We start from the raw sequence: 23,069 nt of genomic DNA on the forward strand, positions 1-23,069 counted from the left end.
ATTACAGGCACGCGCCACCATGCCCAGCTAATTTTTTGTATTTTTAGTAGAGACGGGGTTTCACCATGTTGACCAGGATGGTCTCGATCTCTCGACCTCGTGATCCACCCGCCTCGGCCTCCCAAAGTGCTGGGATTACAGGCTTGAGCCACCGCGCCCGGCCTGACTTTAAATTCTTAATTAAAATGCAACCATGAGTAACAAAAGGAGTCTTTGCACCTTTTTATTTTATTTTAAATTTTTGTTTATGTTTTTAAATAGAGATGGGGGGAGCTCAAACTCCTGGGCTCAACCTGTCCTCCCTCCTCAGCCTCCCAAAGTGTTGGGATTACAGGTGTGAGCCATCGAGACCGGCCTATTTCTTTCTTTTTAAGAAATTTCTGAAGGCTGGGCGCGGTGGCTCACACCTGTAATCCCAGCACTTTGGGAGGCCGAGGCGGGTGGATCACGAGGTCAAGAGATCGAGACCATCCTGGTCAACATGGTGAAACCCCGTCTCTACTAAAGATACAAAAAATTAGCTGGGCATGGTGGCGCGTGCCTGTAATCCCAGCTACTCAGGAGGCTGAGGCAGAAGAATTGGTTGAACCCAGGAGGTGGAGGTTGCAATGAGCTGAGATCGCGCCACTGCACTCCAGCCTGGGCAGTAGAGTGAGACTCTGTCTCAAAAAAAAGAAAGTAGATGAAGAACTCACCAGAAATGCAGTGACTGTGCACCCTGCGTGCAGTGATATTGGTGGGACTCCGCTGGGAGGAGAAGCCCTACAGGAGTAGTTTACAACAGTGCAAAGAAACAATAACAAGAATAAAAATAAAACAAAAAATAGAACACAGCAAAGGAGGCAGAGCTACACAAAAGCCACCAAGAGCTACACTGAATGATACAGTCTGACCGTGGCAGCCAAAAACCTTCGCTTGCACTGAGAAGCTTGCCTTGCCTTCAGAGAAGATCCTTGCAAATGATTGGTCCAGGAAAATACAGTTCATTTGATAATGGATTAAAGAAAAGGACATCTTTGTTGTGGGCTGAACTGTGTTCCCCCAAAATCCATATGTTGAAGTCTTAACTCCCTAGTACCTCGGAATGTGACTATATTTGGAGACAAGGTTTTTTTGGTTTTTTTTTTTTTTTTTTTTTTTGATACGGAATCTCGCTCTGTTGCCCAGGCTGAAGTGCAGTGGGACAATCTCAGCTCACTGCAACCTTTGTCTGCCGGATTCAAGCAATTCTCCTGCCTCAGCCTCCTGAGTAGCTGGGATTATAGGTGCACACCACCACACCCAGCCAATTTTTATATTTTTTAGTACAGATGAGGTTTCACCACACTGGCCATGTGTGTTGCCTGCCTCAGCCTCCCAAAGTGCTAGGATTACAGGCATGAGCCACCACACGGAGCTGGAAACAAGGTCTTTAAAGATGGGATTATGTTAACATGAAGTCTTTAGAGTGCGCCCTGACTGGTGTCCTTGTAAGAAGAGAAAATTTGCACATGGAGAAACATCAGAAACGTGTCAGCGCGCGGGGCACAGTGGCTCATGCCTGTAATCCCAGCACTTTTGGAGGCCAAAGTAGGCGGATCACTTGAGTACAGGAGTTTGAGACCAGCTGGGGCAACATGGCAAAACCACTTCTCTGATAAAAATACAAAAATTAGTCGGACGTCGTGGTGCGCACCTGTAATCCCAGCTACTTGGGAGGGTGAGGCAGGAGAACTGCTTGAACCCAGGAGGCAGTGTTTGCAGTGAGATGAGATCCCACCACTGCACTCCAGCCTGGGTGACAAAGCAAGACTCTGTCTCAAAAAAAAAAAAACACTGTCTGAGAAAAAAAGTTCATGATTTCTTTCCATGTAGGGGCCAGGCATAGTGACTCACTCATGCCTGTAATCTCAGCTCTTTGGGAGGCCAAAGCAGAAGGATTGCTTGAGGCCAGGAGTTCGAGACCAGTGCAGGCAACAAAGTGAAACCCTGTCTCTACGAAACATCAAAAAATTAGACAGTCATGTTGGTGAGTGCTTGTGGTCCCAGCTACATGGGAGGCTGAGGCAGGAGGATAGCTTGAGCCCAGGAGGTTGAGGTTGCAGTGAGACATGTTCGTGCCACTGCACTCCAGCTTGGGTGACAGAGTAGGACCCTTTCTCAAAAAAAGAAAAACAAAAGGACGTAGAAGGGAAAAACATAACTATTCACGCTGGACATGGTGGCAGTTGCCTATAATGCCAAGTACTCAGGAAGCTGAGGCAGGAGGATCACTTGAGCCCAGGAGTTCAAATCCAGTCTAGGAAATATATTGAGATGCCATCTCCAATAAATAGGTAAAATAACCATCACAGAAGTGAAGATGAAGCTAAAAAGAGCAAAAATAGGCCAGGCGCGGTGGCTCATGCCTGTAATCCCAGCACTTCGGGAGGCTTAGTTGGGCGGATCACAAGGTCAGGAGTTTGAGAGCAGCCTGACCAATATGGTGAAACCCCGTATTTACTAAAAATACAAAAATTAGCCGGGTGTGGTGGTGAGTGCCTGTAGTCCCAGCTACTTGAGAGGCTGAGGCAGGAGAATCCCTGCTTTCTCATTTTTATACTTTATATTGTTTTGATTTTTTCTCTAATTTAATTCCTTTTGTTTATATTGTATGCTTTTCTCATTTTTATACTTCATATTGTTTTGTTTGTTTGTTTTGAGAGTCTCGCCTGTTGCCCAGGCTGGAGTGCAGTGGCGCAATCTCAGCTCACTGCAACCTCCCAGGCTGGAGGTCAGTGGTGTGATCTCGGCTTACTGCAACCTTTGCCTCCCAGGTTTAAGTGATTCTCCTGGCTCAGCCTCCTGAGTAGTGGGGATTACAGGTGCCCGCCACCATGTCCAGCTAATGTTTTATTTTTAATAGAGACGGGCTTTCACCATGTTGGTCAGGCTGGTCTCAAACTCCTGACCTCAAGTCATCCGCCTGCCTCAGGCTCCCAAAGTGCTGGGATTACAGCCATCAGTCACTGCACCCAGCCATACACACATTATTAAAATTAAAAATTTAAAAACAAAGAAAAATGAAAAATTACCCAGAGACAGTCCCTGTTAAAACATTTTGATGTATATCCTTCTGTCCTTTATTGACACCTATTTGGGAAGATTTAACAAATCTTTAATAAAATGAGACACCAGACATCATTTTTATATTTTCATGTACATATTTCTTTTTTGAGATGGAGTCTCACTCTGTCACGCAGGCTGGAGTGCAATGGCATGATCTCGGCTCACTTCAACCTTCACCTCCTGGTTCAAGCAATTCTCCTACTTCAGCCTCCTGAGTAGCTGGGATTATAGGCGTGAGCCAGCATGCACAGGTAATTTTTATATTTTTAGTAGAGGGGTACACCATGTTGGTCAGGCTGGTCTTGAACTCCTGACTTTGTGATCTGCCCGCCTCAGCCTCCCAAAGTGCTGGGATTACAGGTGTGAGCCACCGTGCCCAGCTCATGTATATATTTCTTCACTCTCCTTTTATAATATATACATTTGGGGAAGTTTGCAAAAATGAGAATATTCTAACCTTTTAAAATATAGTTTGTGTTATTTTAATGTACACTAGGTACAGTGGCTCATACCTGTAATCCCAGCCTTTGGGAAGCTGAGGTGAGCAGATCACTTGAGCCCAGGAGCTCAAGACCAGCCTGGGGGAAAAAAATACAAAAATTAGCCGGCATGGTGGTGTACACCTGTGGTCCCAGCTACTTGGGAGGCTGAGGTGGGAGGATCACTTGAGCCCAGAAGGCAGAGGTTGTGTTGAGCCGAGACCATGCCAGTGCACTCCAGCCTGGGCAACAGAACAAGACATCATCTCGAAAACATAATTTTTTGGATGCATATTCTCTGTCCTTTTTTGTATAGACCCCCGGGGAATGTTTCAAAAGTGAGAACTTATTATACATGCTATTCAAAATGTTTTTTCCCCTTATCAAGAACACCTATTTATGTGTTTAATATGCTTCCATCACCATTTTTTTTTTTTTTTTTTTTGAGATCGAGTCTCACTCTCGTCCCCCAGGCTGGAGTGCAACGGTGCGATCTCGGCTCACTGAAACCTCCGCCTCCTGAGTTCCAGTGATTCTCCCGCCTCGGCCTGCTGAGTGGCTGGGATTACAGGTGTCCACCACCATACCCGTTTAGTTTTTGTATTTTTAGTAGAGACAGGGTTTCACCACATTGGCCAGGCTGGTCTCCAACTCCTGACCTCAGATGATCTACCTTCCTACCTTCCTTGGCCTCCCAAAGTGCTGAGATTACAAGTATGAACCACTGTGCACAGCCTTTTTTTTTTTTTCTTTTTTTTCTTTAGGCGTCTTGCTCTGATGCCCAGGCCGGAGTGCAGTGACACAGTCTTGGCTCAGTGCAACCTCTGTCTCCAGAATTCAAGCAATTCTCATGTCTCAGCCTCTCGAGTATCTTGGATCACAGATGTGCACCACCATACCAGGCTAATTTTTGTATTTTTACACAGACGGTTTCACCAGGTTGGCCAGGATAGCCTTGAACTCCTGACCTCAAGGGATCCACCCGCCTCAGCTTCCCAAAGTGCTGGGATTACAAGCATTCACCACCATGCCTGGTCTCCTCATAACATTTTAAACAGCAGTTATAATAAATCTGCATGAATACCATTTAATGCCTATGGAACTAATAACCAGTCTTCTATTGTGCAGTGCTACTAGTCACATATATAGATGTTCTTGTGATTCTCAAATACACAAACCCACCTAAAAGCATTATATACCCAGATACTCGTTGCAGCCTGAATACCAGATTGGTAACAACTTAACTTAAACATCAGTCAGTAGGTGACCGGTTAGTTGTGTGTTTTTTGTTTTGTTTTTGAGAAGGGGTTGGCTCTGTCACCCAGGCTGGAGTGCAGTGGCAAGATCATAGCTGACTGCAGCCTCCGCCTCCAGGATTCCAGCAATCCTCCCACCTGTCTCCTGAGTAGCTGGGACCATAGGTGTGTACCACCACGCCTGGCTAATTTTTGTATTCTTTGTGTAGATGGAGTCCGGTTATGTTGCCCAGGCTAGTCTCGAACTCCAGGGCACAAATGATCCGCCTGCCCCGGCCTCCCAAAGTGCTGGGATTATAGACGTGAGCCACTGAGCCCTGGCCCCAAAGAACATTACGTACCTACTAACAAGGACTTCCCATTAGTCTTGGTATGCCGCAATCTCCAAGACACTTAAAACTATAACACACCCTACAGTGTATATTAAGAATTGCCCTTTGTGTGGGGTAATGATTATATTCATACATAAGTTTATAAATTCAGAAAGCATTCTGAAAATTCCAAGTATCCAGAGGTAACTGTGCTTGTCTCTAGTGTTGAACTAGAGGCGGGAGGAAGATTTAATTTTCACCACATGCCCTTTGGTGCCTTTTGAATTCAGAACAATTTCCCTTATCTATTAAAAATAAAATACAGGCTGGGCGCAGTGCCTCACGCCTGTAATCCCAGCACTTTGGGAGGCCGAGGTGGGCAGATGACGAGGTCAAGAGATGGACACCATCCTGGCCAACACGGTAAAACCTTGTCTCTACTAAAAAGACAAAAAATAGCTGAGTGTGGTGGTGTGTGCCTGTAGCCCCAGCTACTTGGGAAGCAGGAGAATCACGTAAACCAGGGAGGCAGAGGTTGCAGTGAGCCAAGATCGCGCCACTGCACTCCAGCCTGGCGACAGAGCAAGACTCCATCTCAAAATAATAAATACGTAAATAAAAAGAAAAATAAAATACCGGCCGGGGTGGTTTACGCCTGTAATCGCAGCACTTTGGGAGACCGAGGTGGGAAGATCACTGAAGCTAAGGAGTGTCACTTGAGCTCAGGAGTTTTGAGACCACCCTGGGCGACACAGTGAGACCCTGTGTCTACAAAAATGACACATCACGTGTTCCTGAATCCCGGGTATTTGGCGGGACAGTGGATACTGGGAACAACTGCGGAGCTCTTTGGAAATCTACCTTAAAAGGGAGGCCTCTCAAAGGCTGGACACCACGAGTCCACAGGGGTGTCTTCGAATCGGCCCCGAGGGCCCAGCATGGCCGCAGCGCCCTGAGCCCCCACGGAGGGGCGGGCTCCGAGGCCTCCGCAGCCCGCATCGCGGCTGTCTGAAGGCACCCAGCCCTCTGCACCTTCCCGCAGCCCCGCGTGTTCCCGGCGAGGTGCTGCTCGGTCTCGTTTCTGTGTCCCCATGGCACCTATGGCACCTGGGACGCCGGCAAGCGCACGGTCCAGAAAGCGCCCATGAAAAGGATCAAGAGAGGCCGGGCGCGGTGGCTCCCGCCTGTAATCCCAGCACTTTGGAGACCAAGGCGGGCGGATCACCTGGGGTCAGGAGTTCAAGAGCAGCCTCACCAACGTGGTGAAACGCCGTCTTTATTTAAAATAAATAAATAAGTAAAAGGATAAAAACAGCGAGAGGAGGAGACCGAGGGCCAGGCCGCGCGAGCGGGGGCGGGAGGAGGCCCCCGACGCCCCGTCCGCCGCAGAGCGCCGGCCCAGCTCGCGCCCCGAGCTCCGGGTCCGCACGGCCGGGCCCCACGGAACCGCTGCACAACGGAACCCGGGAGCACGGGCGCCGGGCCCCGCCCGTGCGCAATGACGTCGGCACTGCGGCGCGAGGGGTGGGGCCTCAGCCGCCGGGCAGCCACGGGCCAATCGGCGGGCGCCGGACGACCCGTGGGCCAATGGCGGCGGCGCGCGGACACGCGGGGGCGGGCCGGGCGCGCCGACTTTTCCAGAAGACCCGGATAGCGCCTCCCGGCCACGCCGCGCCGGCTCCGAGCTCTCCGCGCGCCGAGTCGCTTCCTTTTCCTCCCCTGGAGCAGCGATGGCGGCGGTGAAGACCCTGAACCCCAAGGCCGAGGTGGCCCGAGCGCAGGCGGCGCTGGCGGTCAACATCAGCGCGGCGCGGGGTCTGCAGGACGTGCTGAGGACCAACCTGGGGCCCAAGGGCACCATGAAGATGTAAGGCGGGGCTGGCGGGAGGGCCGAGCGGGCACCGCGCGCCGCCGCTGACCTGGCGGCCCCGGGGCCGCGGACCGCAGCCCGCCGCCTCGGGGCTCCGCGGCCACCCTTCCCGCGTCCTCCCTGGCCGGTCCTGTTCCCTGCTAAGCCCCACCGTCCCGGCCGTGGCTCCCGGCGTCGATGTCGTCTCCGTGGAGAACAAAGCGGCTCCGGTGCGCGGCGTTCCCCTCCCCCTGGGGCTTCCAGGCACCCGGAGGACTCGGCACAATCTCTGCTGGGACGGGCTGGGCCCTGCGGGCGATAACTGGCCCCGTATCCCCGGCTCCCTAACATCGGGGAAAAGCCTGTTTTCTAATGGGACTTTTAAATTTAGTTTTTGTTGGAAAAGTCAGTCTGCTTCGTCTTTTCCTCTTCAACAGGCTTGTTTCTGGCGCTGGAGACATCAAGCTTACTAAAGACGGCAATGTGCTGCTTCACGAAATGGTGAGAGGTGCTCTGCTAGGTCAGAAAGGTCTTGATTTTCCGTACAATGTTTGCTTTGTAGAAGGATTTGCAATGTCCATTTTGAAGTTAGGAGAACCTTCAGAAGTGGCATGTAATCAGTAATAGTGCCGACAGTGCCTGGAGTCGGACAGCCCTGCCTTTGAATCTCTACGTTTTTGCCATTTACAGTCAGAGTTAAGGGACTGTCATTGTATATTAAGGTTAATTATGAGGCAATTTGGCCGGGCGCGGTGGCTCAAGCCTGTAATCCCAGCACTTTGGGAGGCCGAGGCGGGTGGATCACGAGGTCGAGAGATCGAGACCATCCTGGTCAACATGGTGAAACCCCGTCTCTACTAAAAGTGCAAAAAATTAGCTGGGCATGGTGGCACGTGCCTGTAATCCCAGCTACTCAGGAGGCTGAGGCAGGAGAATTGCCTGAACCCAGGAGGCGGAGGTTGCGGTGAGCCGAGATCGCGCCATTGCACTCCAGCCTGGGTAACAAGGGTGAAACTCCGTCTCAAAAAAAAAAAAAAAAAAAAAAAAGGCAATTTGAAAAATTAAGAGTGGTGTTGACATAATCACATGGGCAAAATGCGTAAGGGTGGTTTTTCTTTTCTTTTTTTTTAAGATGGAGTCTCACTCTGTCGCCCAGATATAGTGGAGTGGCACAATCTCGGCTCACTGCCATGTTCGCCTCAAGGGTTCAAGCGATTCTCTTGTCTCAGCCTCCTAAGTAGCTGGGATTACATGCGCGTGTCAGCATGCCTAGCTAATTTTTTTATTTTTATTTTTATTTTTTTATTTTTTATTTTTTGAGACGGAGTTTCGCTCTTGTTACCCAGGCTGGAGTGCAATGGCACAATCTCGGCTCACCGCAACCTCCGCCTCCTGGGTTCAGGCAATTCTCCTGCCTCAGCCTCCTGAGTAGCTGGGATTACAGGCACGCGCCACCATGCCCAGCTGATTTTTTGTATTTTTTTTTTTTTTTTTGAGACGGAGTTTCGCTCTTGTTACCCAGGCTGGAGTGCAATGGCGCGATCTTGGCTCACCGCAACCTCCGCCTCCTGGGTTCAAGCAATTCTCCTGCCTCAGCCTCCTGAGTAGCTGGGATTACAGGCACGCGCCACCATGCCCAGCTAGATTTTTTGTATTTTTAGTAGAGACGGGGTTTCACCATGTTGACCAGGATGGTTTCGATCTCTTGACCTCGTGATTCACCCGCCTTGGCCTCCCAAAGTGCTGGGATTACACAGGCTGTGAGCCACGGCGCCCGGCTTTTTTTAAAATTTATTTTTTTTTTTTGAGACGGAGTCTTCCTTTGTCGCCCAGGGCTGGAGTGCAATGGTGTGATCTCCCCTCACCACAACCTCCACTTCTTGGGTTCAAGCGATTCTCCTGCCTCAGCCTCCAGAGTAGTTGAGATTACAGGCGCATGCCACCACGCCCGGCTACATTTTTGTATTTTTAGTAGACTTGAAGTTTGACCATGTTGGCCAGGCTGGTCTCGAACTCGTAACCTTGTTAACTGCCCGCCTTGTCCTCCCAAAGAGCTGCAATTACAGGCCTGAGCCACCGCTCCTATCCTAATTTTTGTATTATTAGTAGAGACAGGGTTTCGCCATGTTGGCCTGGCTGGTCTTTAACTCCTGACTTCAGGTGATCTACCTGCCTCAGCCTCCCAGAGTGCTGGGGTTACCAGGTGTGAGCCCCTATGCCTGGCCGGTTTTTCTCTTATGAAAACACCAATTTCTCTGTTACATCTCCATCTCCAACTGGAAGGGAGAGAAATCTGTCTCTTTGATTTAACATCTTAAAAGTCTTAGGGATGGAGAATATGAATTATTGAGGGGAGTATGCGTTTTACTCTTCCCTAAATTCCCAGAACTTAGCAATTCAAATCCAAGAAAAGGAAATTACTTTCTGCTGATTTGAGTTCAGAGTAATATTTAAGGTTCTTCTAGTAGTATACCATGTCACCGAATTCCAGATTAAATATCTTTGTAAGGACTTGCTAACCTAGGAGGTGTAGTTTCTGTTTGTTTTTCATTTTTTACCCAGATTTTACAACTGGGTACCTCCTAAAATGAAAGCTCAACAGCCTCCACTGTTACTCTGCAGTGACCAAATAATTTAAAAGGAAAGGTCAGGTGTGGAACTCATGCCTGTAATCCTACCACTTTGGGAGGCCAAGGCAGGTAGATCCCTTGAACTCAGAAATTCAAAAGCAGCCTGGGCTACATGGCAAAATCCTGTTGAGATTGTGCCACTGCACTCCACCGTAGGTGACAGAGTGACAGAGTGAGACTGTCTCCAAAATATTTATGTGTTTATATTAAATTTGGGTTTTAGTGTGAGAAATACAGCATACGTAGAGAGAAGCACATTGAACATTCACAATTCAAGTAATTACAGGCTGAGCGTGGTGGCTCACGCCTGTAATTCTACTACTTTGGGAGGCCGAGGCAGGTGGATTATCTGAGGTCGGGAGTTCCAGACCAGCCTGACCAACGTGGAGAAATGCCGTCTCTGCTAAAAATACAAAATTAGCCAGGGAAGGCAGCGCACATCTGTAATCCCAGCTGCTCAGGAGGTTGAAGCAGGAGAATCCCTGGAACCCGGAAGGCGGAAGTTGCGGTGAGCCAAGAGCATACCATTGCACTCTAGCCTGGGCAACAGGAGCAAAACTGCTTCTCAAAAACAAAAAACAAAAATAATTACAAAATGGACACAGGCAAACACCACTGTAGCTAAGAAATAAGTTGTTGCTGTCACCTCAGAATTCCCCTCCTACGACACTTTTCTCTAGTCTCCACAAATCTGTTTTTCAGTTTTCTTCGAAAAAATGACAAACCTACAAAAATAATAATTATAATATGTGTACCCTTTACCTAGATTTACCAATTGTTTACGTGTTGCTCTATTTATTTTCTATTTTTCCCCTGAATCATTTGAACGTAAGTTGCAGGTACGCCATTTTACCTCTGAATACTGGGTTTTTTGGCCTTTTTTTTTTTTTTTTTTTCTTTTGAGACGGAGTTTCGCTTTTGTTACCCAGGCTGAAGTGCAATGGCGCGATCTCAGCTCACCACAACCTCCGCCTCCTGGGTTCAGGCAATTCTCCTGCCTCAGCCTCCTGAGTAGCTGGGATTACAGGCACGCGCCACCATGCCCAGCTAATTTTTGTATTTTTAGTAGAGACGGGGTTTCACCATGTTGACCAGGATGGTCTCGATCTCTTGACCTTGTGATCCACCCGCCTCGGCCTCCCAAAGTGCTGGGATTACAGGCTTGAGCCACCGCGCCCGGCCCTTTTTTTTTTTTTTTTTTTTAAAAAAGAAACGGGGTTTTGCCATGTAACCTGGGCTGGTTTTGAATTCCTGAGTTCAAGGGATCCACCTGTCTTGGCCTTCCAAAGTGCTGGGATTACAGGTGTGAGCTACTACAAGTAACCTTTCCTTTTTTTTTTTTTTTATATATGTTTTTTTTTTCTTTTGAGACGGAGTTTCGCTCGTTACCCAGGCTGGAGTGCAATGGCGCGATCTCGGCTCACCGCAACCTCCGCCTCCTGGGTTCAGGCAATTCTCCTGCCTCAGCCTCCTGAGTAGCTGGGATTACAGGCACGCGCCACCATGCCCAGCTAATTTTTTTTGGTATTTTTAGTAGAGATGGGGTTTCACCATGTTGACCGGGATGGTCTCGATCTCTTGACCTCGTGATCCACCCGCCTTGGCCTCCCAAAGTGCTGGGATTACAGGCTTGAGCCACTGCGCCCGGCCAACCTTTCCTTTTAAATTAGTTGGTCACAAACAACAAACAACAACAACAACAACAACAAAGAAAAATAAATTAGTTGTTCATTACAGAGTAGTAGTGGAGGCTGCTGAGCTTTTATTTTTAAAGGTACTTGGCTTATTCTCACCAGAGCCCTACACTTGGCATAAAGAGGCAAGGATGTAAAATGTGTTACTGTTAATGGTTAGCTCTGTCATCTTGAATAAACTTTTACTGAGCCTCAAGCTTCCTCATTTGTAAAGTAGAGATAATCTGGGAGATAAATTACACATGAAAATGTTTCGATCATTGTAACTGCATGTGCATGATAGCTAATTGTGAGTTTTTAATTGAAGTAATTTGTAGCCAAACACTTGGGTAGCTTTTTCATGTAGATTATACTTAAAGAGGCCCTTCATGCATTTTGTTTGTGATGTATTTAGACTGCTTCATATTGTTTTAAGTGATTCATTCTTTCTCTACTTTCAGCAAATTCAGCACCCAACAGCTTCCTTAATAGCGAAGGTAGCAACAGCCCAGGATGATATAACTGGTGATGGTACGACTTCCAATGTCCTAATCATTGGAGAGCTGCTGAAACAGGCGGATCTCTACATTTCTGAAGTATGCACAACTCTTGTTTCTATGTTATTGTACATAGGAAGTGTCTGATACTTAGGGGTACAAATTGATGTGCTGTTAATAGTAGCTGAGACCATACAGTAGAATTAGGAGGCTTAAATTTGGGCCTTTGTCTTGGTCTAAAACAAATGTGACCTCGGACAGGTTATGGAACCTTTCTTGGTCTGAAAATAGTTTTGTAATCAAGTTGCATTGCCTATGTGATTTGTTCCTTTTTTAATGTAGATTAATAATAGAGATCTAAAAATGGGATGTTTAGGACTATGCATATTTATTTGTAACGAAAAAGCCAACCAAAAGCTTACATTTGGATAAATTCCACTTTTTTAGCCCTGACTAGTTCCAAGGTTAAAACAAACCTCAGTGAGTATGAATCTATTGTCACAATTTCCTGGAAAAAAAGAGAAGAGAGTCTGCATTTTTACTAGTAAATGATGTGAATTAGTTTGAGATTACTTATAGAAAAGGTAGAATAATGCTGCCGTCTGTGGGTTGGTATGCAGAGTCAGTTTTGACATGATTCGGAGTGGTTTGCACAGTGAACACCCAAGTGTGCTTTATAGTTCCCTTGGCTTTGACCCTGTGCTAGAGCATTGCCTGTTCTTCTCCTCTGCATTGAAAGGAATATTTATCCTTTTAAATGTATTCAGAAAGCCAGCACATGATAACTTCGTCTTCAAAGGTATGATGATCCAGAGTATCCCTTCAAAAATTATGTGAACTTTATCATGAACTATAGTTGCATCTAATTGAAGATGACAGTGTTATTGTGTGTTTATTATAGGGCCTTCATCCCAGAATAATTACTGAAGGGTTTGAAGCTGCAAAGGAAAAGGCCCTTCAGTTTTTGGAAGAAGTCAAAGTAAGCAAAGAGATGGACAGGGAAACACTTATAGATGTGGCCAGAACATCTCTTCGTACTAAAGTTCATGCTGAACTTGCAGATGTCTTAACAGAGGTATGTATTAAATTTTGTTTGTGTCTGTTATAGTTCACCTATAGAAAATCTCTGATAGTAGAAACATGAATATACTTACCAATTCAATTGTAAGGTGCTATGTGGGTTCATTTTTGTGGCAATGATACCTAAACTGTGTCTAAAAACTAAAATGAGGAAATGCAAATAATAGTATACCTAACTATAAAAGTAAAATTGGAGCTTTCATTAAAAGGTTTATAAAGTGGAGATTTTGTCATTAGAAAGCTTCTAGTTACCAGTATTTTTAATAAAACAGGAGTGTTAATGATTCTTTGGGAATTACAGATTGAGATTTCAGAAATGTAAATGACTTCAGTTGTTTACATATAATGTTTCTGTCTGCTCATAGAAAAAGACTTTAGGCCGGGCGCGGTGGCTCAAGCTTGTAATCCCAGCACTTTGGGAGGCCGAGGCGGGTGGATCACGAGGTCGAGAGATCGAGACCATCCTGGTTAACATGGTGAAACCCCGTCTCTACTAAAAAAAAAAAATACAAAAAATTAGCTGGGCATGGTGGTGCGTGCCTGTAATCCCAGCTACTCAGGAGGCTGAGGCAGAAGAATTGCCTGAACCCAGGAGGCGGAGGTTGCGGTGAGCGGAGATCGCGCCATTGCACTCCAGCCTGGGTAATGAGCGAAACTCCGTCTCAAAAAAAAAAAAAGAAAAAGACTTTAATCAGTGCAGAGATTGTAAAGTGAAGAAACTGTCTAGTCTCTGAAAAGCAACATCGTTTTTACTGCTGCAAATTGAATTTACTTAATGGTTATGCTCCTCCTATTGTAGGCTGTAGTGGACTCCATTTTGGCTATTAAAAAACAAGATGAGCCTGTTGATCTCTTCATGATTGAGATCATGGAGATGAAACATAAATCTGAAACTGATACAAGGTAGGTAGTAGAATACTATGAAATACTAATGGTCAGGTGTGGTGGCTCACACCTGTAATCCCAGCACTCTGGGAGGCTGAGGTGGGCGGATCACCTGAGGCCAGGAGTTAAAGACCAGTCTGGCCGACATGGGGAACCCTCGTCTTTGCTAAAATTACAAAAATTAGCTGGATGTGATGGTAGATGCCTGTAATCCCAGCTACTCGAGAGGCTGAGGCAGGAGAATGGCTTGAAACTGGGAGGTAGAGGTTGCAATGAACTGAGACTACACCATTGCACTCCTGCCTGAGTGGTAAGAATGAAACTTCATCTCAAAAAAAAAATACTAATAAAGTGTGTTTAGAAATTTAGGGGTACTGGCTGGGTGTGGTGGCTCATGCTTGTAATCCCAGCACTTTGTGGGGGGGCGAGGCAGGCAGATCACAAGGTCAGGAGTTTGAGACCAGCCTGGCCAACACACTGAAACCCCATCTCTACTAAAAATATGAAAACTAGCTGTGCGTGGTAGAGGGTGCTGTAATCCCAACTACTTGGGAGGCTGAGGCAGGAGAATCGCTTGAACCTGGGAGGCGGAGTTTGCAGTGAGCCAAGATTGCGCTGCTTCCCTGTGACCTGGGTGACAGAACTAGACTTCATCTCAAAAAACAAAAAAGAAATTTTAGGGGTGCTTTGTACAATATATATTATTGTAAATTTTTTTAATGTCTTTGGATATAAAATATGTATCTGAAGATATAAGTTGGATAAATTGCTAGGTCAATATTGTTTGTACTTTTAGCAATATTTTCTCCTGAAATAAGGTGATTGTTGTATTTATGGTTAGAATGATTCTGAATAGTGAACATCATCAGTCATTGGGCGTTTATTGAATTACTAGGTGCAAAGCATAATGAGAAGCAGTTTGATTAAGAAAAGAAAATAAAAAAAATTTTTTTTCAAAGACCTAGTTAGAAAACACATTTGTGTGTGTTTTTCCTTTTCTTTTTGTGGAGAATGGAGTCTCTATTCTCCAGGCTGTTGCCTAAGCTGATTTTTGAATTCATGGAATCAAGATGTCCTCTGTGTCTCCCCAAGTACTGGGATTACAGGCACTTGGCAGAAGACATGTTTTTAAAGGACATCCCCACAGTTTGACAGCTTATGTTGAGACTATCTCTGCAGACTTGTCTATACAGCATACGGTCTTCAAGTAATTCAAGAATTAAAGCTGAGTATGTGAAAATTATTAATACTTCTCAGTTCGGTGTTTAACATGTTACACATGTCTGGAAATCCATAACCATAATTTTGTGTATGTTTGAACAGCTTGATCAGAGGGCTTGTTTTGGACCATGGAGCACGGCATCCTGATATGAAGAAAAGGGTGGAAGATGCATACATCCTCACATGTAATGTGTCATTAGAATATGAAAAAACGTAAGTTTATAGCCCCTTAACAGTGAAATGGAGGAGCTTTGTATTTTAAGTGAGTTACTTTTTTTTTTTTTTTTGAGCGGAGTTTCGCTCTTTTTGCCCAGGGTGGAGTGCGATGGCACGATCTTGGCTCACCGCAACCTTCACCTCCCAGGTTCAAGTGATTCTCCTGCCTCAGCCTTCCAAGTAGCTGGGATTACAGGCATACTCCGCCACACCTAGCTGCTTTTGTATTTTTAGTAGAGATGCAGTTTCTCTATGTTGGTCAGGCTGGTCTCAAACTCCCAACCTCAGATGATCTGCCCACCTTAGCCTCCCAAAGTGCTGTGAGCTACAGCACCTGGCTTAAATGAGTTACTTTTTTGTGAAACTTCATTTCCCACTGTAAGGATAATAATCCTCAAATTGGTTTGTGAAAGTTACAGTAAACAGCCTTAGGACTAATCTAGTTTCAGGAACTACTTTCTTCTCAAAAAATGTTTCCCTGTTTTCTGTAAATTTTTTTTCTTCTTAATAGAGAAGTGAATTCTGGCTTTTTTTACAAGAGTGCAGAAGAGAGAGAAAAACTTGTAAAAGCTGAAAGAAAATTCATTGAAGATAGAATTAAAAAAATAATAGAACTGAAAAGGAAAGTCTGTGGTGATTCAGATAAAGGATTTGTTGTTATTAATCAAAAGGTAAGAATGAAAATCCAGTGTATAAACTGAGTGTAGTATATATCATCCTTTTTACTTTCAAGGTCAAAGATGTTGAAACTAATTTTTATTTTTGTTACAGGGAATTGACCCCTTTTCCTTAGATGCTCTTTCAAAAGAAGGCATAGTCGCTCTGCGCAGAGCTAAAAGGAGAAATATGGAGAGGTATGGGTGCCAGATTTAACTGATTAAATTGACTTTTATTCATTTTGCAAGTGATTTGGGATTATTTCTTTTTCCTTATACTTTATTTTCAGGTTTTTCAACTGTACAATTACTTGGCCTTAACTATATTCACATTATTGTGCACCCAGCAGCACTGCCCATCTGTGGGACTTCATTATCACAGACTGAAACTGTAAACTCATTAAATAGTCACTTCCTGCAGATGCAGTTGCTGATAAAGAAAAAAAAAAGTTAGTCCCCATTTCTCCCTCCCCCTTGTCCCTTGTAAACATTATTTTACTTTTTGTCTCTGAATTCAGTATACTTTCTCCCAAACAGCTCACCACAATAAAAAACTTTTTTTTTTTTTTTTTTTGAGATGGAGTTTCGCTCTTGTTACCCAGGCTGGAGTGCAATGGCGCGATCTCGGCTCACCGCAACCTCCGCCTCCCGGGTTCAGGCAATTCTCCTGCCTCAGCCTCCTGAGTAGCTGGGATTACAGGCACATGCCACCATGCCCAGCTAATTTTTTGTATTTTTAGTAGAGACGGGGTTTCACCATGTTGACCAGGATGGTCTCGATCTCTCGACCTTGTGATCCACCCGCCTTGGCCTCCCAAAGTGCTGGGATTACAAGCTTGAGCCACCGCGCCCGGCCGTCATAAAAAACTTAAAAAAAAAAATTTATTATTTTTTGAGACAGTCTTGCTCTTTTGTGCAGTGGCATGATCTTGGTTCATTGCAACTTCAGCTTCCTGGGTTCATAGAATTCTCATGCCTTAACCTCCCAAGTTGCTTGAATTACTTGTGTCTGCCACCATGCTTGCCGAATTTTTATTTATTTTTTTGAGACGGAGTCTCGCTCTATCGCCCAGGCTGGAGTGCCATGGCACAATCTGCTCCCCGCAGCCTCCACCTCCCGGGTTCATGCAATTCTCCTGCCTCAGCCTCTTGAGTAGCTGGGTTTCCAGGCGCATACCACCACATCCAGCTAATTTTTGTATTTTTAGTAGAGACGGGGTTTCATCATGTTGGTCAGGCTGGTCTCCAACTCCTGACCTCGTGATCCACCCACCTTGGCCTCCCAAAGTGCGGATATTACAGGTGTAAGCCACCACGCCCTGCCTTGTTTTGTTTTTTCAGTAGAGATGGGGTTTTGCCATGTTGGCTAGGCTGGTCTCAAACTCCTGGCCTCAGGTGATCCACCCACCTCAGTCTCCCAAAGTGTTGGGATTACAGGCATCAGCCACCATGCCTGGCTAATAAAGAGCTCTTGTCCATCTTTTGATTTCATTTGCTCACTTGGGGAGAGTGGTTTTTACATGGAGGGTTAAGAGAGAAAAGGCTAGTTTTCAGTTGGTTAATGATAAATGGAAAGGCTTACGTTAAAGTATATTTTAAAATGTAATTTTGTTTGTAATTCCGAAAAATTTCTTTCTAAAAATTACTGGTCTTCTCTGAATTTCATTGGTAACATCTTTTTAAAAATGCTATTTTAGGTTGACTCTTGCTTGTGGTGGGGTAGCCCTGAATTCTTTTGATGACCTTAGTCCTGACTGCTTGGGACATGCAGGCCTTGTATATGAGTATACATTGGTAAGTGTAGTTTCTTCTTGAAGGTAATGCAAGTTTTTAGCTCATGAATTATTTTTGTTTTGTTTGTTTATTTGAGGTGGGGTCTCCTTCCTACCTGGGCTGGAGTGCAGTGCAGTGATCACAGCTCACTGCAGCCTTGTCTTCCTGGGCTCAAGTGGTCTTCCATCCTCCCGCCTCAGGCTCCTGAGCAAATGGGACCACAGACGTGTGCTACAAGTATCCTGGCTAATTTTTTTTTTTTTTTTTTTTTTTTAATTTTCGTAGAAATAGGGTCATACTTTGTTGCCCAGGCTGGTCTTCACCTTCAGCCTCCCAAAGTGCTGAGATTACAGGCATGAGCAACTATGCCTGGTTGATGAAGTTTTAGCAGAAAAATTAATTGAAATTCAGCATCAGTTTTTTGTTTATATACATTTTAAAGGTTTATGTGTAGTAATGGTAAGTCATTGGTGGGGAAAATCACATATGTGATTTTGCAAAAAGATAATCTGTTTTAATGTGATCAAGTTTGTTCCTTATGCTACTTGTCATTCTCTGTAATGGCACAAAGCCTGTTTTTGAAAATCGTATTTCTTACTACACATAGGGAGAAGAGAAATTCACTTTTATTGAGAAATGTAACAACCCTCGTTCTGTCACATTATTGATCAAAGGACCAAATAAGCACACACTCACTCAGATCAAAGATGCAGTAAGGGATGGCTTGAGGGCTGTCAAAAATGCTATCGATGATGGTAAGATCTTCACTGTATTTCAGTTGTGTTACATTGTTTTGCTGCTCTGAAAGGCATGGCTGAATACTGTGTTCTTTTATCAGTAGTTTACACAGCCAGACACCATGCAAAAGCAGTCTTCCCTTGAGAATGACAGATGGTATGCTAAGGTTTTTGATAGCATATCGTTATTAAAGGTGAATACAAATAAATGAACTAATACCAATCTGTTGAAAGAGCTGCCAGCAGCTAGTGAAGCCATTCTGGTGGAACCCTTCTATTTTGATGTATTAGTTGCTTGTATTGTGACTTTGAAATGCAGTACTTTAACTGATGTGGTCATAGTGAATTTGTAAGAAATTAATGGCTTTCATGTGGTTTATTATTTGTAATTAGTTCTACAGTTTTCTTGGCATTTTTCTTTTTCCCCCATCCAACAGGCTGTGTGGTTCCAGGTGCTGGTGCTGTGGAAGTGGCAATGGCAGAAGCCCTGATGAAATATAAGCCCAGTGTAAAGGGCAGGGCACAGCTCGGCGTCCAAGCATTTGCTGATGCATTGCTCATTATTCCCAAGGTGTGCACACTTCTAACAGTCTTCAAATATTCAGCTGATCAAACCTTTTTGACAATGTAGGCTTTATTTATAATGTGGATTTTGGATAAGCAAGTTTGATCAGTTTTCTTCCTTACTCTAGAACAGGTATTCCTAATCATCCAAATGTATTTTGTTTCTCTAGGAGGCCTGAATAGCTGACGTTTCAGATCCAAGAGATAACCTGTAGTTTAATATTTACAATATTAGAAGTTATACTTGAGTATAGACTTGCTCTTTGTTTTTGTTTTAGTTAAACTGGTAACATTGTTTTCTATTATATACTAATTTTGAGATATCATTTATGGCTGGTGTATTGCTGCTAGGTTTGGGGTAGGTAAGAGAGTTGATAGCAACTTGTGTCTGGTTATTCCCTGAAGGGAACACAAATAAATGTTTTGTCTTCATGCAATGAGATTATCTTTTCTTTGAGACGGAGTTTCACTCTTGTTGCCCAGGCTGGAGTGCAGTGGTGTGATCTCAGCTCACTGTAACCTCAGCCTCCTGAGTAGCTGGGATTACAGGCACCTGTCACCATACCTGGCTTTTTTTTTTTTTTTTTTTTTTGTATTTTTAGTATCGATGGGGTTTCATCTTGTTGGCCAGGCTGATCTCGAACTCCTGACCTCAGGTGATCTACCTGCCTCAGCCTCCCAAACTGCTGCGATCACAGTTGCGAGTCACCGCGCCTGGTCGAGTTTTCTTTTTTTCTTTTTCTTTTTTTTTTTTTTTTGAGACGGAGTTTCGCTCTTGTTACCCAGGCGGGAGTGCAATGGCGCGATCTCGGCTCACCGCAACCTCCGCCTCCCGGGTTCAGGCAATTCTCCTGCCTCAGCCTCCTGAGTAGCTGGGATTACAGGCACGCACCACCATGCCCAGCTAATTTTTTGTATTTTTAGTAGAGACGGGGTTTCACCATGCTGACCAGGATGGTCTCGATCTCTCGACCTCGTGATCCACCCGCCTCGGCCTCCCAAAGTGCTGGGATTACAGGCTTGAGCCACCGCGCCCGGCTGAGTTTTCTTTTCTCTCTCTCTCTCTCTCTCTCTCTCTCTCTTTCTCTTTCTACTATCAATTCTTAGTTTCTGTTTTCTCAAGAATTACATTTGTTTACTTTAGGTTCTTGCTCAGAACTCTGGTTTTGACCTTCAGGAAACACTAGTTAAAATTCAAGCAGAACATTCAGAATCAGGTCACCTTGTGGGTGTGGACCTCAACACAGGTAAGAGAATGCAGCTGCTTGTGCAGGGAAAACTAGATACAATGCATGTGAGTTGAAGCCAGCAAAGATGAAAAATGGGACCAAAAAACAATCTTTTGCTTTGCAATTTGACACCAGTACTCTTAGGGAAACTCTGGGTTCTCTAAAATGGGATAAACTAGGATATTAATAAAAAATGGAATGACTAGTTATTTATAATTAAGGGAATAGAGTTAGACATGAATACTTTTGGGATACAGTTTTGTTGGAGATGTTGAGTGGTGGTAGCTGGTTCAGATTAATGTTGAAGGATTTTCATACTGTAGCCTTACTCAGTCTTTAATCAAATACTATGATAAGAAAATAGATACGGTGATTATATTCATGGGTGAAAAACAGCTAAAGATAGTAAATAATGCCAGAAAAGGGGATCTAGAAATCGAATGAAATGGTGACAGCCCTAATCTTAAGTCCCTGTAACAAAACAACACATATTACACAAGTACACAGTAGGAGACAGATAATGGGTACACCCATGCAGTAAGTGCAAGACCTGTTGTCAACATGACTTAATAGAAAAGGTTCCTGGAAGGCCGGGCGCGGTGGCTCAAGCCTGTAATCCCAGCACTTTGGGAGGCCGAGGCGGGTGGATCACGAGGTCGAGAGATCAAGACCATCCTGGTCAACATGGTGAAACCCCGTCTCTACTAAAAATACAAAAAAAAAAATTAGCTGGGCATGGTGGCGCGTGCCTGTAATCCCAGCTACTCAGGAGGCTGAGGCAGGAGAATTACCTGAACCCAGGAGGCGGAGGTTGTGGTGAGCCGAGACCGCGCCATTGCACTCCAGCCTGGGTAACAAGAGCGAAACTCCGTCTCAAAAAAAAAAAAAAAAAAAAAAAAAGAAAAGGTTCCTGGAATGAGGGAGATGATAGTCCATTTTAGCTAGATTATAGTTGAAGTGCTCTACTCCAGTATGGGTAAACAGAAATGTATCCAGAAGAGAGGGGGGTGTTCAGGTCTTTTAAGTAGAAGTCAGACGCTCATCAAATATTGTGAATAGGGGTCATGATTTAGAGTAGAAAACGGCCAACGGAGAAGGTTTGAATCCTCATAGTTAATACTGGAGGAAATGAGTCATCAGTGATAAGCAAAGCCGCACACAATAGTGTTGGTTCTTACCGACTGATTTGGTTGCCTTTTAGGTGAGCCCATGGTAGCAGCAGAAGTAGGCGTATGGGATAACTACTGTGTAAAGAAACAGCTTCTTCACTCCTGGTAAGTTGGGGAAGTGAAAACTAAACTGTTGGAGAATCTTCATACGCTTTTCATTTGGTGTATTCTGTTTAGTTGTTCCTTTTCCTCCACGAATAATGTACTCAGCTGGAAGAATGGAAACTCAAGTAGCCAGAGCTCTGATGTGTAGAGGGAAGGGGACGTTTGATTGGATGTGATGTGTGCAGCTTCGTTGGAAGTGGGAAGTTCAGTCAAATTAGGGCTTCTCATCATCTAAGCCTTGTAATTTTTGTCGCCCTTTCAGCACTGTGATTGCCACCAACATTCTCTTGGTGGATGAGATCATGAGAGCTGGGATGTCTTCTCTGAAAGGTTGAACTGAAGCTTCCTCTGTATCTGGATCTTGAAGACTCTGCAGAGTGATCCTGAGGAATACAGCTGTGGAATTTTTGTCCAAGCTTCAAATGATTTTCAAAGGAATTTTCCCATATGAAAAAAGAGAATACTGGCATCTGTTGAAATTGAGAAGCTCCAAAATTATAATTACAGGATTTTTTTTAATTGCACTGAAGTGTACACACATAAAGCAGGTCTTTCACCCAGTGAACAGGATGTTTTGCTTTAGCAGCAGTGACATAAAATTCCATGTTAGATAAGCATATGTTGCCTACCTTGTTATTAAATATTCCTTGAAAAACAAATTTTAATGGTTTAATAGTTTCATGTGGATGTATGTTAAATTACCCAACAGTACCCTATTGGTATAAGCATTTGGTTTTAAGATTTTTATGCTAATATAAATAACGCTTAAGTAATTTAAAATTTTGAAAGCCTCCCTGTTAGTATAAATTTCTGAGTAAATTCATTGGATCAGATGGACTTTTCATGCTTTTGAAATGGCTTTGCTAAAATGCTCCCCCCACTAAGTTAAGTTGTAGGAAATGGGAACACAAGAGTAAACTAGAGGCAAGGGAGTTGAGAGCGCTGCAAGTGTCAAAGGGCAAAAACAGAAGAGGCAGAGGCAAAAAAGTAGTGGAAGGCGTGGTGACTGAGGGCTACGGTTATTGGCGGAATTTGAGATTTGCTGGCTGTATTTTCAAACTTCTGAGATTTTGCTTATGCAAAATACGCGTTCCCAAAGCTCTAGCGTCGTCTTTTTCTCACCCAAATGACTCCGTTTCCACGGGATTGTTTATACAGTTGGTGTGCCTCTGCAGTCCTTGAAGGTGAAGTTGTCACCAGGTTGTGTATTCTGAGGGCTCCGCAGTGGCCTGCAGTGAGTGTGCAATAAATGTTAAGTTGAAACCTCCTTTGTGGTCTTGCAATGGTGTGACGCACAAAAGCAATCTCAAAGGGGATGTAAACTGTCCAAAGGTTCAGAAAAGTAGTGAAGGGGCTTCTAGGACGGCAGGGACCCTCCGCGCGCTGTTTCTCGATTTCCTGGGCGGCCCTGCAGGCGGTGTGGCCAGTCCTCCGGTTCGCGGCTGTCCGATTACCCCTGCTAAGCTGTCGGGTGCTGGGCGGGCGCTGGAGCTGCGCGCATGCGTGCGTAGGGGACGGTGACCGACGCGGTGCGTGCGTGCGTAGGGGGCGGCGACCGACGCGATGCGTGCGTGCGTAGGGGGCGGTGACCGACGCGATGCGTGCGTGCGTAGGGGGCGGTGACCGACGCGGTGCGTGCGTGCGTAAGGGGC

At 45.0% G+C, this 23,069-nt stretch overlaps 1 protein-coding gene and 2 non-coding genes across 3 annotated transcripts; all 3 read left to right on the top strand.

Moving 5' to 3' along the window:
- The first annotated feature begins 6,763 nt into the window (after positions 1 to 6,763).
- CCT6A (chaperonin containing TCP1 subunit 6A) lies at positions 6,764 to 22,684 on the top strand. Its single transcript, XM_039460353.2, has 14 exons — positions 6,764 to 7,000; positions 7,420 to 7,483; positions 11,747 to 11,881; positions 12,684 to 12,857; positions 13,662 to 13,765; positions 15,071 to 15,181; positions 15,696 to 15,855; positions 15,956 to 16,038; positions 17,538 to 17,634; positions 18,221 to 18,368; positions 18,788 to 18,921; positions 20,059 to 20,161; positions 21,345 to 21,417; positions 21,680 to 22,684. The coding sequence occupies exons 1-14, from the start codon at positions 6,864 to 6,866 to the stop codon at positions 21,750 to 21,752; spliced, it is 1,596 nt and encodes a 531-aa protein (XP_039316287.1). The 5' UTR covers positions 6,764 to 6,863; the 3' UTR covers positions 21,753 to 22,684.
- Positions 12,431 to 12,564, top strand: LOC120360438 (small nucleolar RNA SNORA22). The gene has a single exon (XR_005576936.1). It is a non-coding gene; the product is annotated as a small nucleolar RNA SNORA22 (small nucleolar RNA).
- LOC120360436 (small nucleolar RNA SNORA15) lies at positions 18,422 to 18,556 on the top strand. Its single transcript, XR_005576934.1, has one exon. It is a non-coding gene; the product is annotated as a small nucleolar RNA SNORA15 (small nucleolar RNA).
- Positions 22,685 to 23,069: the final 385 nt, after the last annotated feature.

The sequence above is a fragment of the Saimiri boliviensis genome, chromosome 20, assembly GCF_048565385.1.
Source record: "Saimiri boliviensis isolate mSaiBol1 chromosome 20, mSaiBol1.pri, whole genome shotgun sequence".
NCBI lineage: Eukaryota > Metazoa > Chordata > Mammalia > Primates > Cebidae > Saimiri > Saimiri boliviensis.

Bases quoted from the DNA above. Each gene is read 5' to 3' on its own strand.
- CCT6A (XM_039460353.2), top strand. From the start codon at position 6,864: ATGGCGGCGGTGAAGACCCTGAACCCCAAGGCCGAGGTGGCCCGAGCG. The intron at 12,858-13,661 runs GTATGTATTAAA...CTCCTATTGTAG, and splicing joins TTGCAGATGTCTTAACAGAG to GCTGTAGTGGACTCCATTTT. The intron at 18,922-20,058 runs GTGTGCACACTT...TGTTTACTTTAG, and splicing joins CATTGCTCATTATTCCCAAG to GTTCTTGCTCAGAACTCTGG.